Source organism: Uloborus diversus, unplaced genomic scaffold, assembly GCF_026930045.1.
Source record: "Uloborus diversus isolate 005 unplaced genomic scaffold, Udiv.v.3.1 scaffold_1114, whole genome shotgun sequence".
In the NCBI taxonomy this organism is placed as follows: domain Eukaryota; kingdom Metazoa; phylum Arthropoda; class Arachnida; order Araneae; family Uloboridae; genus Uloborus; species Uloborus diversus.
In genome coordinates, this window is record NW_026557782.1 from 26503 (window position 1) to 45073 (window position 18571).

An 18571-nucleotide genomic window follows, 5' to 3' on the forward strand; every position below is an offset into this window, starting at 1 on the left:
AGATAGCTAATGTGCATTTTAATCAGATTCTTCTTAACATGTGCTCTTCACAAACAAAATAAGATTGTGAACTGAGCTTCAAGGGTTTGTGTGCAGCAGCAAGCAGAGGGTGGAGCCACCTAGTTGACGCAAATTACTTATCTAAACACGTCTGTTACAATCCTTTAACACCACGCAAAGTTTTATTTATTCATTTATTTTTGTTTAAACAACACCAGCTCAAAATCTTTTTTGACCTGTTTTCAATTGTATGCCAGTTGTTTTTTTTTTGCTAATAAAGGAAAAAACCCTTTGCAGGTCTGATTTTTTTTTCTTAAATTTTTAATGGTGAACGAGTAGAAAGTAAAAAAAAACTCATTGGTTTACGAACTTGTTTCAAAAGATTTTGCCGTTCCACCAGTCACAAAAGGTTGTGAAACGTTGTTTGAGAGAACGATGTTTGATAATCTTTTTTGAAAGTCAATTTTGCTAATTTTCTGACGCTTTGAACAAATCCAACGCACAGGTAAAAAACTGAAGGCTCCTCTGATGAATGCTCATCTCTGCTAAAAATAGCTCTGCACTTGGTGCAATGCAAAAGCTGTTGTGTTATAGGGTGTACATTAGGGTATATCGAAAAAATTGTTTTTGGAATTTTGAATCGGCCAGGGTGAGAAAAGTTGTCCACAAGGACCAAACAATTACGTTTGAAATTTCAAGTTGATCAGATAATATCTTCATGTGCCGCAAGGCAGTCAAAGTTTGCAAATTGAGCCTACAATGGATTTTTTTTTTCTTTAGGAAAACATTGATTTGTAATAACTTTTCTTCAAATCGGTTAGGGTGAAAAAAGGTACCCAATAGGGTGAAATACTATGATGCAAAATAATATCACAATCCGATGAAATCTTCATGCACCACTTGGCAGTCGAAATTTGCAAATCAAGCCCTAAAATATTCTTTTTACTACGATTGGAAAAAAAAATCTTAACTTTTAAGATCGACCATGGATAGAAAAGTTGCTTCATACAATTAAAATAATTCATATCTGCCACTGAAAGCAATTAATCATGTGATTCGCTATTTACCAATAGCATTTTCATTAAAGTAAGACATATTAAGCCACATAAAAAGTTGACATTAAAAAACAACAAACATTTTTTGCCCAATTAAAATAACATAAAAAAAGGGGGAATAAACTATCCAACATTAGAACAAAAACAAAAAGCTTGGATGGAACAAAATCCTCAAAAACAAAGATTAAATAGTCTTAATACTAGTCGACCCGTGCGGAACTCCGCACTGTGCTTCAAATCGTTTCATAAGGCATTTCGCTCTTTAAGAATTTCAAAGGAAGAACATTATGAAGAAGAACCGAAAAAAAAGTAAGCGCAGAAGAGAAGGCATGTAATTTAAAGACATCAGTAACAAAACCTCGTTAAATACAACGTTGTGATAATTTGATCATAGCTCCCCTTTTAATCGTACATATTTTCAATGCAAACATAAATGTCATTAAAAGTGTGGCTGAGTGGTGACTCGTGAAAAAGCAATAATTGTGCATGTGAAAAAACAGGTTGTGGCAAATACAGTCTTGCACATGTCAGCATCTGACGGGAAAAAAGAAACATTAAAGAGATATTTATTGGCACGTATTCGAATTGGCGCCATTCTGACTAACAGCCCGACACCCCAACAAACCTAGCAATTGCGCCTTCCTTTTCGAAAGCTATTCATTAAAGGAATGCGTAGTAAAAAACAGCAAAAAAGCTTTTTTCCAAAAAAAAATAATAATAATAAGATCATGCATCTGTGTTTTGTCATTAACCAGCATGATACGATTTAAAATTATTCGCAAAGCATGGAATTTGATTAAAGAATGACGAAAATCTCACGTAGCGATTGAAACAAACATTCTAGAGAAGTAATAAATTTGATTGAAAATAAGTGTTTTTATCTTTGAATATTGAACTATTTCACATAGAAGGTTGCTTTAACCATTACGGCTTAAATGCCCTCACATGTTTTTCTTTTAATCGAACACTTAAAATTCAAAACCAAAACCAGTTGAACTGAGTCCGTTCTTAAGTGTAATTTTTCGAACGTAGACAAAATGTATTTTTTTTTTCAGCAGAAAGCAGAGGAGTAGAAAATAATTTCTTGCTAATGAAGTTGATAATACTTTTAATGCTTTATATCGTATTCGCGCGAATAAAAAATTAAAGGTTTACTGAGTGAAACTCGTAGTTTTAATCGGGCGTAGTATTTTTTCATTTGTACAAAAGGTCGAACACTACTATTAGAAACATCTACATTTTAGCATACAATAAAAATGTTTTTCTGCACAAAAAGGATTTCTTTAGGTAAATCTAATACTTTTTTATGCTTACATTATGTTGAGTGGTCTGGATGTAGTCAAAGAACACAGTTCGATTAACAATCAACTTATCCGAATGATAACTGTAGCCTGCATAAAGGAGTCGAAACACCAAGTAGCATTCCCACTGCATTTATTTTATTAGGTGTGTATGTTATGAGCACATGTAATGCGTAACGTTAATATAAATTTGATATTATGTCGGACAGCCCAAGCTTGCCCGAAGTTCAGATAGTTTATAGCCGAACGTTCTACCGAAAAAAAGTTATCAATTAAACCGAACAACTAAGTCCAGTGCTGTTAAGCTTTATTAAAATATGAACACACACAAAGGCTTTTTTTTTTTTGCCGAAAGCGACGTAAAAAATGGAAAACTGCATTAGAACTTTGCTTTAAAAATTGCATAAGAACTACAGGCAGCATCAAGGTTTTGAAACAGCAAGAGGCGATTTCTAAAACTTGAATTTTCGACCGTAAGTCTTTTTTTCGTCATTGGACAGCCTGATAAGTTTTAAAATGAGAGGGGATTAATATATAAGATAAGATATTGAAGAAAAATGTTTTTATTTTTGAAAATTTTTACAATTTTTTATCGCAGGCTGCTTAAACTGTTATAACTTAGATGACAGCACGTGTTCATCATTTAACAGCACGGTTAAAATACAAAATAGATTGAACTATGCTCTTTTTTAAGCGTAGCTTTTCGAATGTAGTAAAAATGTGATAAGCTATTTGTTTTTTAGCAAAAAGAAGAAAAAATATGTATTTTACCCTTCAAATTGAGGTAGTATTTTATTTATTTGTACAAAGAGTCAAAAACTCATTAGAAGAATATATATTTCAATTTACGATTTATTATTTTTTTCTGAACAAAAAACAATTCTATTGTAGTCTGAAATCTTAAACCTGTTACTTATATTTTCGCTTACATTATGCTTTAATTTTCTTTCCAGAGCCAAAGCTTCAAAAAAAAAAAAAAAAAAAAAACCACGTGCAATTTCGAAGTAATTTAGCACAAAATCACTGAATGTTTTCATATCAGCAAGGAGCATTTCCTTCTCATTTATTCTATTCCCTCATAGTTGTTATTCATTTAATTCAGTGTTCATATAATGCGCGATATTTCTCTAAATTTTTTGTTGCAGATTGTCCGGACGGGGCCCGAACACGTAATCTCCTGGTTACGAAGAGAACGCTCTGCTGATCAAGCTATTCAGCTCTGTCGGTCATAGCGCAAATTAAAGTTATAAGTTTGACCGAAAACCTTATTCTGGTTCTTTAAAACAGGTTTTTTGGCTAAAAGAAACAATTTTTAGACCTTGGGTCTGTTTTTCGTCAGTAGCCAGCACCATAAGCTATAAAATTAGCCGTAAATCAAAGAAATCGATCAAGAATTGAGGGAAATTTGGCGTAGAAACCAAAAACAGGCTACAGAAATAATATATAAGGATTCATGTTCCTATTTTTGTCTGTAGTTCTAAAGTTAAGAGTATAAATTACCATCCACCACTTTTCCTTTTAGAATAATAGATCAAAAAGTAAATAACTCAAAATATTATTAACTATATTAAGAACATGAACAAATTAATTCACATCAAGCACAAAGAAACGGCTAAATGTATCTAGAAATCTTGGCCTAAAGTGTATGAACAAAAGCATTTGAGAACAAAGTTATTTTTGCAACAAAAATGATATGCGTACTTTGAAATGTGAAGAATGAATTAACATGAAAGATTTTACTTGAAACATTGGCAAATGGCACTCTTGCAGATATTTTTTAACATTTTATTAAGATACTCAAGAGCCCCAAGTGCAGTTCACATGATCCATATGCCACAGGTTTCCATGTTCAGCTCTAGGGTATAGTTCAAAGTTTAATCTCCGGGATTTCTAACGGTTGAAAATCATTTATGCTTTTAAAATTGTCTGTGTAACGTCCCCTTTACACCATTTCATGCCAGACAATGTTTTTAGAAGTGCGAGAATGTCAGAATATCAATCATTTGGTTCATTATCTCGAAAATTATTTGGAAAGTAATCTTTTAAGTCTAAGACTGAGAATCTCAAATTTTAGTAAAAAAACACATTGCCATTTTGACGTAAACTGAGGTGTTGTATAACTTTCTAGCTACAAGGAGCTTCGGAATTTTATTAATCGATTTAAATACTTAAAAGAGAATTTGAAGAAGATTATCGATCCTGTCATACGAAGGAACAATTTCTTTGCACAACAGGAAAATATTTCACTCTCAGTGATTTGAGATGAAAGACACCCTGTATGGTCGCTGACCCTAAGAAGAATAATGGAAGCAAGAAAACTAACAAAATCCTCACAGTCTGCAAGAAATTTTATTCCAGTCTTCAACTTTGATGCACTAACTACACAAACCTTCACAACTTGCAAGAAATTAAAAAATATGAGCCACCCATTACAAAAAACAATGCAGATTCTGAAATTTTAATTGCAATATCGGAGCAGGAATGCAGGCTTTATATTTCCATTCCTAACTTTCCATGTCATACTCGAGCAACAGAGCGATATGTTAAAATAGTAACAGAATCAGCAAGTAAAGTTTGCAGAGAGGAATAACGAGGGCTTCATTTTTGCTACGATTCAGTCAGGAGAAAGTATGAATACTTTCAATATGAACTCAGAGTTTTCTATTTAATTTTCCCAAAGATGTTCTGCTTCAGTCTGTTGATCTTTCTGTTTGTCTTTCTTTTTTTTTTTTTTTTTTTATTTTACTGCACAGTGGTTTTTTTATAAAATGTTCTCTATTTAAATAATGCAAAAAAATATATATATTTTTAGGGCTCTTACCTGTATTTGAATCTAATTATAACATGTTATAACACTTATGTTATATTTTTGAGTGTGACTTGTCTTTCATCAAAAGTTTGCATATGTCTACAAAGAAAACTAGTATATTGTGGCCATCACGAAACTTTCTTCTATATTTTTCTTTTTTTTTTCTGATCCCTCCCCATGCTTGACGAGGAAGCAATATTCCCAACAAAAACAAAATGACACATGCAAAAACTTGACGACTATCCCAATGTCTGAATTATTGCAAAAGCAAAGCAAAGAGCGAAAATTGAAAGTTTTTTTAAAAGCCTTGCTTGAATTAATTACAAATATTTTATTTGTTAACAAACATAAGATGGCAACAGTTAAAAATTTTAAATCATTGAGATAATATTTCCTATCATTTCCATACAATTAAAATCACGAGAAATACGCAGACGACAATCTATTACGATTTATCTTTCTTATTGTTGCATTAATAAAAATATTTTTATTCGCAAAAAAAAAAAAAAAATCAACACCTCTTGGAGTGATCGGCGTCAAAATTGAACCAAAGTCTGTTTACACATGGATTCACATATATTCCAAATTTCAACCAGAACGTAGCATTACTTCTTGAGATAGGACACTCAAAATGGAAAAAAAGAACGGGTGATTGCGCTACCCCCTTTTTAGCTGTTGACACAAAAATAAAATCAGTTCTTATACCCACTAAGGGCTACTTGCCGATAAATTTTTCTTTCATTCCGTTCATTATTTCTTGAGATACAGCAGTCACAATTGACGACAAAAAACGTTCTATAGCTCAACCCCCGTTTGCGTTATTGACACCAAAATTGAATCAGCACCTGTTCCTGTTAATACCAACATATGGACCAAATTTTGTTTGATTCCGCCAGTTACTTCCTGAGTAATAGCAAGCACGCGTAACTCGAAAAACGTCCCATTGCTCCACCCCCCTTGGAGGAATTCGCGCCAAAAACTAATGGGCACAAGTTTACATAGGGGCACATATGTGTACCAAATTTCGTTCGATTTCATGCGGTAGTTTTTGTTGTAGAGCGGCCACAAAAAACTGGTCACACACAGACGTGACACACATACACACACACATACACACACACATACAGACAGACAGACATTTTCCAAAAATGGTCGAAATGGACTCAGCACACCTCAAAACGTTCGAATCCGTCAAAATTCGAAATTCGAAAATTTGCACGAATCCAATACTTTCTTCTATATATTAGATATAGAAGAAAGTAAAAATAGGTAAAATGCTAGGTAGTTTTAATCATATTTGCACTAGTTTAAAGAATGTATTTATTGGTAACTTTTCTGCACATGATCGATTTAAAAAGTTTCAAAAATTAATGTCTTTGTGACGAAAAAAAATATCTTTTTTTTTTGTTCAATACATGAATTTTGACTGTTAAGTGGTGCATGAAGATTTCATCAGATTATGATGTTATTTTACATCATAGTATTTCACTCCATTAGGCTCCTTTTTTCACCCTGACCGTTTTGAAAAATTAATGTTTTTGTAATGAAGAAAAAATGCATTTCTAGGCTCAATTTGCAATCTTTGACTGCCTTGCGGCACATGACGTTATTATCTGACCAACTTGAAATTTCACATGTAATTGTTTAGTCCTTGTGGACAACTTTTCTCTTTGTGGCCGATTTGAAATTTTGAAAACAATTTTTTTCGATCCATCCTAGTGTACACAGCACTGGTCTTTATGCTGTAATGTGTTACAGAAATATTCATAGGTGAATATTTTCTTCAAACCTTTGATATATTTCTGTTATAGAATTTGTCTCTAAAACACGATTACAAACCATCTTTTGTAGCATTAGGATGTGAAATACGGTTTAAGGTTTAAAATTTGAAAATAAAATTCGAAAAACGCAATTTTACGAGACATTTGATGATGTTAGGGAGCAGGAGTTAAGAGTCCATTCAACTGAGATTTTAAAATATTGAAGTCCTAAAAAGAAGTTTAGGAAGCCCTTCAGTAGCGTTGGTGGCGGAAGAGGTTCAAGGGGTACCCCTTCCCAAAAAATCCTTCAAAATCATCTTAAATATACGATTGTAGGTCCCAGCAATGGTAGCGAAAGCAGAGGAGTCTGCAGCAATTCTCGGAAGTTGAAGTTCTATGAACAACAGTTTTAGAGGAACTTCTAGGACTCTCCTCCACAGGAAGTTTTTCAAAATAGAAGTCTTAAAAACTCAATTGTAAGCAATTGTGGAAACATTAAAAGAAGAGATTGGGTGCAATGACTCTCGGTGGTAATTTTTCAAAATGGAAGCTTCACAATTTTAGATGGTCAAATAAATAATGCTATAATAAAAACGTTATAAAACGTAATCACAACTGAATAATACGACAAATCAAATTATTTACTTAGACTTGGATAAGTAACTATCTTCAACTATAAGAAGAAAAACAAACGTGTAAAATAAGGAAAACAAAGCCCAATAGAAAAATTCTACAGAATCAAATTATGTATGTAAATATCGAAATATCGAAAAAAAATACATTAAAAAATCAGTTTGCTAACCACAACAGTCTCACAACAGTGTAGCTATCGACACTGTCGGCCAGCGCCTTCTCGAGTTAACTTGTCCCGCCATATATTAGGGATATTCATAGAGCTAAACAATTAATTAAACATTTGATTAAATATTGAATGAAAAAGGAAGTGAAAAAGTCTTCTTTTTTCAGGTACAAGTTTTCAATAGTCATCATAATGAATGAAAAAATTAATGAATTTCATTTTTTTAATGTTTATTATTTTTGTGTAATTAAATTCAATTGTATGAGGCACAGCTTTGTATAAATTTTATCTAAAACATTTTCATACCTATTTGTAGAAGCTCCAAGTAAAGTAAAATTTGTTAAATCCAATGCTCCTGCCCGACTTCTTGATGTAATTGCAGATTGGGAATCGTATGAAGAAAATAGAACTGAAATCATTTGTGGTAATTATCATTTTCAACTCTTCTGCCAGTCTAGATTTCATTTTTTCTGAAAGTAGGATAACTATTTTAGAATTTTAATTTTTCATCATTGAAAAGTAAACATCATTCCAATTTATAAGGTTCTTAAATATTACCTCTACTAATCTTCTTTACCAATAATAAAGCTGAAAGTCTCTCTGTCCGGAGGATGTCTGGATGTCTGTGACGCGCATAGCGCCTAAACCGTTCGGCCCGATTTTCATGAAATTTGGCACAAAGTTAGTATGTAGCATGGGGGTGTGCACCTCGAAGCAATTTTTCGAAAATTCGATGTGGTTCTTTTTTTATTCCAATTTTAAGAAAAAAAACTATCATAAATTACGAAATTATCATAACGTGGAACCGTAACATGGGCACAAGCCAATTGGCGAAATACGAAATTATCATAACGTGGAACTGTAACGTCGGTACAAGCCAAGAGAGGCGAGAAAATTCACCATACATTATTTGTAAATATACAGGCGAACCGAAAGACCTTTAATTTTTCTATTACGGGCGAAGCCATGCGGGTGCCACTAGTTACTAATAATAAAGCTGAAAATCCGTCTGTCAGGATCTGTGTGACGTGCATAGCACCTAGACCTTTCGGCCAATTTCTATGAAATTTGGTACAGAATTAGTTTATAGCATGGGGGTGTGCACCTCGAAGCGATTTTTCGAAAATTCCATTTTGTTCTTTCTCTATTCCAACTTTAATAAAAATTTTACCGAGCAAATTATCACAACGTGAACGAGTAAATTACCAAATTATCATGATGTGGAACCATAACATGGGCAAGCAAATTGGCCAGATTCATCATCCGTTATTTGTAAATGTACATGCGAACCAAATGACTTTTTAATCTTCTACTACGGGCAAAGCCGTGTGGGTACCACTAGTAAAATAATCAAACTGAAAGTATGGATCTCTGCCTGGATGTCTGTGATGTGCATATCACCTAGACCGGGCTATTTTCATGAAATTTGGTACAGAATTAGTTTGTGGCATAGTAGTGTGCATCTCGAAGCAATTTTTCAAAAATTTGATTTTGTTCTTTTTTCTATTCCAATTGTTAGCCCTTTTTTCACATAAATTTGATAATATAGGGGAGAAATATTTCATTCACATTTTTAAGATTTAGGTCATTCGAAACCTTGGAATTTTCTCCTTAGGATGAAGTTTGTTTGAAGTAGGGATTGCAATACCGGACTCAATACCAGTATTCGGTTTTTTTAAAATGTGATACCGGAATACCGGTATTTGAAATTTCTCAAAAAATGCTTGAAAACATATGGTTTTGTTGCTACATTTCATTATTTTGTTCAAAAATTGTATCATTTATGAAAATGTAATGTGAACAAATTGATGGAAAAAAATGTCTATTTGAGAAATGTTCTCAACAATTTCATTTTGAAAACTAAGTGTAAATGTTTTTACTCACTTGTATTTCTTTAATAATGAAAAGGCAGTTAATTTTGTCCCTTAAAGGACGCTTGTTTCAATTTGAGTATCGGGAGAATCTACGTGAAAACATCAGAACGACTTCCGCGGCAAATCGAATGTTCTGGAAACATCCTGACTGAGCTCTTACGTACGCATATCCCGGTGTCCGAACTTTTTTTTTTCATAGCATTCCTTTTCGTAAGTGTTTTTAACGACAACTATACCTCGACAGTTGACACCAGCAAGACAAAAACTATAGTACAGCTTGAGGACTTTGTATTTTCCAGGGATGATGTTTTACTTCATTTGAAAAAAATTAAAGAGACTAAGGCTCCGGGGCCAGATAATATTTATCCGAAAATTTTAGTTGAATGTGCAGAGGAATTAGCAGATGTAATCGCAAACATTTTCAATGCTTCTTATAATTCGGGGACAGTGCCAGAGGACTGGAAGCTGGCTAACATTACACCGCTCTTCAAGAAAGGGTCTAAAGGGAGTGTGGGAAATTATAGACCTGTGAGTCTAACTTCAGTGGTTTGCAAAATTTTTGAAACATTGATGAAAATTAAGATAGTAAATTTTCTAGAGACTAATAATCTATTGACTAGTTTTCAGTAATCTTGTGCAACTAATTTATTACATTTCTATGACAAAGTTACCATGGCTTTGGACAATAAGAAGCCTGTAGATGTTGTTTACATTGATTTTCAAAAAGCTTTCGATAAGGTACCGCATGTTGCTCTACTTAGCAAATTAGCTGATATAGGAATAGGAGGGAAAACTTTCATTTGGGTAAAAAATTGGCTGACCGGAAGGAAACAAAGAGTAGTTGTAAGGGGAAATTATTCTAATTGGAGTGAGGTCTTAAGCGGGGGTTCCTCAAGGATCAGTGTTAGGGCCTGTTTTGTTCATTGTCTTTATGAACGATATTCACAAAAATATTTCTGGGAACATGAATTGTTTTGCTGATGATGTCAAAGTTATGGGGACTGTAGAAAATGAAGAACAAGCAAATCAGCTGCAAGAGGATCTAGATCATATTACGGAGTGGGCTGATAAATGGGGTATGGCTGTTAATGTTATGGTTTTTATCATTATTTTTCAGATTAAATCTGATGTCTGTCCACCCACATGAGCTTTTGTCAACTACGTGATTTTTTTTTGTGATAAGTGACATTTTGTGAAGAAGTGATCCCCAAGTTACGATACGATCAAAAAAAAAAAGGAAAAATGTGAAGAAATGTGTGACTAAGAATTTTTGGAGTGAATTTAGTTGAACTTTTTTTTTTCTCAAGGACTTCTATAGGACTTTAACAATTATTTTTGTGACATTATTGTTGTAATGTGCAAATCTTGTTTTGCTTAAATTCAAGAAGAATATTAAGTGTTTGTTTTTACAAAATGTTGAAACTAACAAATTTTTGAGACGATAAAAATTAACTAACGTGAGATTTAGATTTAAAAATTTACTAATTTTTTGAGTAATAATTGTCTTTAAAGAAATTTTTGAAAAGTGAGAATTTTTTTTGAAATTTAAATCAGATAATGCTAGAAGCTCACAATTAAATAAATATGTGAGATCAAATCAATTGTCGAGAAGGGAGGGCATTGATAGCCAAAAATGTCTATTTGAGAAATATTCTCAACAATTTCATTTTGAAAACTAAGTGTAAATGTTTTTACTCACTTGTATTTCTTTAATAATGAAAAGGCCGTTAAATTTGTCCCTTAAAGGACGCTTGTTTCAATTTGAGTATCGGGAGAATCTACGTGTAAACATCAGAACGACTTCGAACGATGTGTTTCGTCAGAAAGAAGGATGTGACGTCAGAGCAGGAGCGGAGATGATGTAATCTCCCGATAGCTCCGCGGCAAATCGAATGTTCTGAAAACATCCAGACTGAGCTCTTACGTACGCATATCCGGTGTGACGTGCATTGACTGTGCTGTAAGAATTCCAGAGTTAATTACGATGAGTTTTATCGTGACATCTGTATGTATGTATGTATGTCGCATAACTCAAGAACGGTGTGTCCTAGAAAGTGGAAATTTAGTACGTTGACTCCTACTGGGGTCTAGTTGTGCACCTCCCCTTTTGGTGGCATTCAAGTGTCTCTAAAGGGGTTTTTCCCCCTTTTTTTTTGGGGGGGGATCATTAATTTCGATGCAAACTCAAGTGGTGTTATAATTTGGCAGACACTTGGCGATATATCAGCAGTCTTTTGGTCGCCAACTTGGCGACAAATTTGGTAGATTTTTTTTTTTAATCGAATTTCAATTTGGCCACTGTTGGTGATATTTAGAGAGTAAACTATGGAATCACATTAAGATTGCCAGTAATTGGGAAATGACATTAAATTGGAGTAAAAGGAAGTCATGTGATGCTGCACACATCAGCTCTTTTTTTCACTTTCTATCATCATCCAAAATTTTCTCATAACAAACATTTTTTCTCCCTCATTCCTTTTATATGCAAGCCATCCTTTCCTACCTACGAGTGCTGATAAATATTTTGCCAATATTTTTTTGTATAAATGCCATGTGGTGTGCTGTGAGCAGATCCAAAAGCTGAAAGGAAAAGGTCCTAACTAAAGAATAAAAAAAATAAGTCTGGGGCTTGAAGGTGTATAGAATCAAAGGTGTGAACAAGAATCTGCAAGTTCCTGTTTGGGAAATCATTATCCAGATGGAAAGAGATTGCCGTGTGGAATGCTGAGGCTGGCCATACATGGTGTGTGTTTCAGGAAAGCGTTTCTGATTTAATCAACCTGTGTTTTTGCCGTTTATCGTAAAAATATCCCCATGAAAGGAACTGCCTTCGATATACCCTCAAATATTGCCCCCTTTGTAAATTTGTGTAGTGTTAAGGATCCCTTTTTGTAATCAACGTGTAAATAAATATATTTGAATTCGCTCATCTTCGTGACCCTGTTTTTAAAAGATGATAACACAATGCAAGTTTTAAATTGTGATTATTTGATTAGAATTAGAACACAATATTGGAACGATAAAGAGTGTAAATTAGGGCTGGGCGATACATCGATATATTGCAAAACACCAGTGTCAAGCAATCATCGCCACGCCGATGTTTATATTTACTGTTCTTCCGATACACCGCGATTCCCAGTGAAACGCGATGTATCACGATACATCGTGATGCACCGCGATGTTTCCAACAGCATCAGAACGTCTGAGCGAACCACGATGCTTGCGAAAGACCGCGTTTGTTGAAACACCGTGATGCGTCGGAAGGAAGAACGGCCTCATAATGATTCAGCGAGATTGCGCTCGCTTATACACCGCAATGCGTCGGAAGAACTGCCTTCGCAGATACATCGCGGATTACTCGGCAAGACTACTCGCTGATACACCGCGATGCATCGGAAGAACTGCCTTTGAGGATACATCGCGGCTTATAATGACTCGGCGACTGAAGTCGAAGCATCACTTCTCGCAGCCAATGGCGAAGCATCGTGATATTATGTCGATGGCAGGGCCGTAGACAGAGTGGGGACGGTCAGGACAAATACCCACCAAAATTCTAGGACACAAGCTTTTTAGTCCTTCCCTTTTTTTAGTTTTTTCTTCTCCACTCAAAATAAAAAAGAAAAGAAACAACCAAGACTCTGAATCCTCTAATCAAAACGTTTCCCCTTCACCTTGACCTTGCTACTTCTTTCTTTCAGTCAGACCCCTTCTCTGAAATAAAAATGAATCTTCTGTGTTTTTATGTGGCTCATGCTTTTGCAGGCCTTGCGACATACCCCACCCCCTCCCCCTTTGTGGACACCCTTGATTTAATGAAAAAAAATACGTCGAAATATCGCGATGTTTCGGAATATCGCAATGTTTACTGGTGATGTATCGCAATGTTAAAATCTGCAACATCGCCCAGCACTAGAGTAAATGATTATTAAAACAATTATTATGTGAAAACAAGTTTTGTTTTTGTTTCCGCTGGCAATGAAATTGCTTGCCAAGAGAACAGCTTTAAGTCTATCACCGTGAAACATAATTAACATCAAAAGATGAATTCATCTCCAAGGGTTTTTAAGGAGTAAAACAGTTAAAATCAATATTGAAAAAAAAGCTAATTAAACGAAGATAATTAATTATGTACAGAGTATAATATATTAATCATGTGCGCAAGTTTTGGTCCATTTTAAAAATATTTTTATAAATAGAAAAGCAATTATGATTGTCACCCGTAACTGAAAAAACACAGCAATATCTTTCAAATGTTTCTCTTTACATTCCAACGTGCAACAAGGATTGTACCATCTTAAAAGCATTTTAAGTCACGGAAACAGTTAAATTTCTAAGCCTACACAATCAAGGCAATGCAAAATCATATGCAGTTGTCGGAACCGGTTACGGCTAGGCAGAATTTCATCCACAGATCACGTGATTTCATCTTGGGCACAGCTTGCGGGTTGCTCCACGCTGTCTACCCAAATATCTCCCCTCTACGGCATACAGTATGAACTAGAGACGTACCAAGTAGCACTTTGGCCGAGTACCGAGTACTCGGCCTTTCACTACTCGACCGAGTTACCAAGTACCAATTATGATTTAAGAAGAACCACCTACATACATGTGATGAATTTTGAACTTATTGGAATAGTAGTATAGACCTCCTTGTCCAAATAATAGTTTTTAAAACTTAAATTCCTGCTGAAATTTAACTACGCATTGTATAAACAATTTTATTTATGTCACAAATTTTACAAAAAAAAAAAAAAAAATTTAATTAAAAATAAATAAATAAAAGGTATGATTAATCAAGTTGGAATTAAAACAAATTACAGTAAAATCCCTCTAATGCGGACACTAACAGGACAATTTTTTTTTGTCCGCAATAGAGAGGTGTTCGCAGGACAGGGGTTTAATAATGTTTTTTGCATTGGAACTGGGAAATTGAAAATTGTCCGCATAAGAGGGGTGTCCAATCAATCACAGTTCTAGTCCGCCAAACATAAATAATTTTTATAAGCAGATAAAACAAATGTGCAAGAACAGTGCAGATACGTATTTTTGCCCCCCCCCCCCCCTCCGTTACAAGTAACGTCTTTTTCAGTGCATAACTTGTGAGCTAAAGAATGTAAAAATATTCGACAAAAAAATCCGACTCTTCTCGGATGCCTTTAAATCCACGAGCTCCCATTTTGTGCATTGAAAAAGGAATTTCTTGTAATGCCAAAACATGTGTCCGCAGTGTTCCTGCACTGTGCTTTAAATGTTGTTTTATTTCCTTTTTTTTTAAGCAAAGATATTTTTATATTTTTTATGACTAATTTTTGTTTGTAGCAAAAATCCATTTTTAATATTAAAATTCCATATTTTCTATACTTATCTTTTTTTGCATAATTTTTAATAAATAAGTTTTGTTAACTTCGGGGACATTAAAATAAAGATTTATTCCATTGAAGCATTACAAACTTCATTGTTCTCAAAATTTAAATTTGACTTATAAATTTTAATTGTAAATGATTACAGAATATAATGCTTGCTCTTTTTTTTTATGAATTTTAGTATCTGTCTTGGACAATATTCAAATTTTTGCAACTACTCGGTATTGGCCGAGTATCTGATCAGAATTTGGCCGAGTACCGAGTACTCGGCAAATTGGCTGAGTAGGCCGAGTACTGAGTAGTTACCGAGTACTCGGTATGTCTCTAGTATGAACCCTATCAATTACATTAAATGCTAAATTTTAATGTTATGTAGCTGCTGCTTTTTTATACAATGGATCAAAAACTAATTACCATGATAAGGAGAAAATCCTGATACAGTGGACGCTGGTTAATTGAATCAGCCCCTTTAATGAATCAAGTCAACAAAAACAGAACAGAATCCAGCTTTATTGAATTTGCCGCTTTATTGAATCATCAGCTTTAATGAATCAAAACTGCTTAGAACAAACTTGATTCATATAAGCGGCAACCATTGTACATAGTTTTTGATAAATTTGACAGATTTAATCTAATGACAATTGACTGATGTTGAAATATTTTTTCCTCCTGTCTAATCATTTGCTTGCATGAAATTTAATCTTTTGGCACACATTGTTATCTGCTTCAAAACTGCTATAAATTATGACTTGTTCGTATAAATTTTGCATTTCTTTAACACGAAACTTATACCAATTTCATTTGAATGCCTCAAATCTGATACAAACTTTTCATTTATATAATATGAAACTGATATGAATATTCATTATTAATGTAATAGGGAAAAACAATGCAGTAAATATTACTTCAAACTACTAAATATTACTTTAAACTATTACCTTATTTTATAGAAATTGGAATTAATTACCAAAAAGTTATAAGAAAATCAAACCATAAATTAAAATAACGTTACTTAGAACGCTAAAAATGTAGTCTTGAGCAAAGAAGAGACCGAGGGGACATGATTCAGCTGTTTAAATTTATTAAAACGAAAGATGTTACGGGGCTAAAGTTTAGCACTGAAAACAAGACAAGGGGTCATTGTTTTAAGCTATTTAAATCTCAGGCTAACATGGATATTTGGAAAAATTATTATTTTAGCAGGGTAGTGGAACCTTGGAACAGCTTACCGGAAGAGGTGGTAATGAGCAAAGGAGTAGACAGTTTTAAGAGGGCCATTGATATTAACTGGGGATTGTAAATTGACTAGGACCAGTCTAGCTGGGCCCAGAGCCTGTTGCTGGTCGTCACTTTTGTATTTGTTCCTGCCGTGTTTTATCAATTGTCTGCTTGAAATTAGAATCACATGAAAGTAATATAATTATTTATAACAAAATAAAAACAGCAAAGGTTAAAAAGGCATGGTCAAAATTTTTCTACAGAAAATGCATTCTTAACTCTAATAAAATATTATTAAACTTTACATTTATGTCTTGATATGTTTTTCTTTTTAGGATTAGACTATATTTGTGAAAGGCATCTGGAGAATGGACATGAGTTATACAACTGTTACTTGTGTCATTCCAATTGCACCCCACGAGAGATAATAGATCATCTTATATCACTGAAACACATGAGAAAATATATTGTAAGTTCATTTATCTCTGATTTCTTGTATTTACATTTTAGTTCTGCCAAAAAAATATTCAAATTGCTTCCTATGCCAATATTTATGCTTCTGTTGGTATTTATGTAACACTTTTTTTTTTTTCATTTCTAACAATGCTTTTGAAAATGTATTATTTACTGTACGATAGAGGTATGTAGTATGAAATTTGATGAGAAATAATATCAGAAGAAGTTATGATTTGAATTTTATGCTGCCAATTCTATCTATGAGAAAAATAGCTCAAATATGTAAGTAAACCATTCTAATGTTTTACTCTAGGTATGACTTGAAATTGGCTAAACACATTCATAAAATAATTAGTATCAAGGCTTGTCAATTTTCCAAAAATGAAAAACAACTCAATAGATTTTTATTTGCATACCAGCCAACTCTTCCATGCTTGATAAAAGATGTGTTTTTTCACTGATCTTCTAATTTAAGGTCGGAAGATAAATAAATCTTCCTTTTTTCTCATTTTCCAAAATAGTTGTTTCTTTTATGACTATTCCATTAAAGAAAAAAAATATTTTAACTGGTAATGCACTGAAACTTCTCTGCTGAAAAAATGATTGTTATTGAAGGTTGGTTGCTCTTAATATCTGTAATCATCTAAAATTGGTTAATTCTAAAGCAGCCAATAATATTTAAATTAAAAATTGAGAGAAAAATGTAAGCAGCATAGTAAAAGCTATTCATACAAAGCTGTAGACCATTGCGTTACGTGCAAAATTTTCCTCAGACGCATATGTACTCGGCCTCTCTTTGTGATATTGTGCCCTGCTTTCCTTCAGAATTAATTTCTAGGTCAGGAGCTCAAACTAACAGTTAGATGCCGTTATTTTTCATATTTTGTAGAAAAGTTAGCTATCTAAGAAGGATGGAAACGGATCATGGTCACCGCCATCGCAATGCTTTTTCCACGCACCAGACCGCCCTTAAACTTATTCCACCATCACTTCCAGCAGTCAAACTTCTAACTCCCCACCAAAAGCTTGAGAAGCAGTTAAAAAAAAAAAAAAAAAAAAACCCCGCTGTCACATGAAAAGGATGTAACAATGTGTGGTGTCTTACACACAGCAAATGGATGGCAAGAAAAGTGGCATCATTGAATGGCAAACCCCGCCTAGCAGCCAATGGGATGCAAAGGCAGAAAAGGGCATCGGAAGACTAAAATATTGCCACTAAAAATTATAAATGAAGCCAACAAAAAAGATGAAAAGAGGAAAATGCAAACTTAGGAAAAAATGATCACTATATCACAAGCCTGAAATTTGATGGATATCTATTTGTTAAACATTAAAAGGGGAGCAAATTAATCTTTTTTGAAATTTAACATACTGAGATTTTAAGGTAGTATTTTACAAATCTCATCATAATAAAAACTATTGTACAAATTTTATTTTTAAATTGAATTTCCAAGGTTGTATGCATCTTATGTTTTATTCAATGCAGCGCCAAAATTTCATAAAGAGAATTAATATTTCAAATTCTGTTTAAGTGTTTTTTCCCCCTTCCTATGAGAGGGAAAATTTAGTTGGGAATTGGAGGTTTCAAAATCCCGGAGTAAAAGTCTGAGTTGGCAATTTTCTTCCCACAGTCCTGGGTTTAATCAGTGACCTAAATTAATGAAGAAAGAAACAAAATTGGTCTAAAGAATTAAGGATGCGATAGAATATGGAAATTGGAATTTTCATTGGTAAAATTTAATAATAAAACCAAATGTTGAAAGATAACAAATTCTGGAATTTTTTCACTATTTGCTACCTATCCTAAAATTTTGATGATCATATCTGTTAAGTTAGTTATTAAGTAAGCTAATTTAATATTTTATTGTTAATTCTGGTTATTTAATTAATTTATTTATTTTATTATTATTAGGAACTTAAGTTTAGTAATTAATAA

General features: G+C 33.5%; 1 protein-coding gene across 1 annotated transcript in view; it reads left to right on the forward strand.

Moving 5' to 3' along the window:
- Nucleotides 1–18571, forward strand: part of LOC129232247 (uncharacterized) — a 55597-nt gene that overhangs the window by 22709 nt on the left and 14317 nt on the right. The window contains exons 5-6 of the mRNA XM_054866455.1: nt 8041–8148; nt 16515–16648. Coding sequence (XP_054722430.1) covers nt 8041–8148; nt 16515–16648 — 242 coding nt within the window. The remainder of the gene's footprint in view (nt 1–8040; nt 8149–16514; nt 16649–18571) is intronic.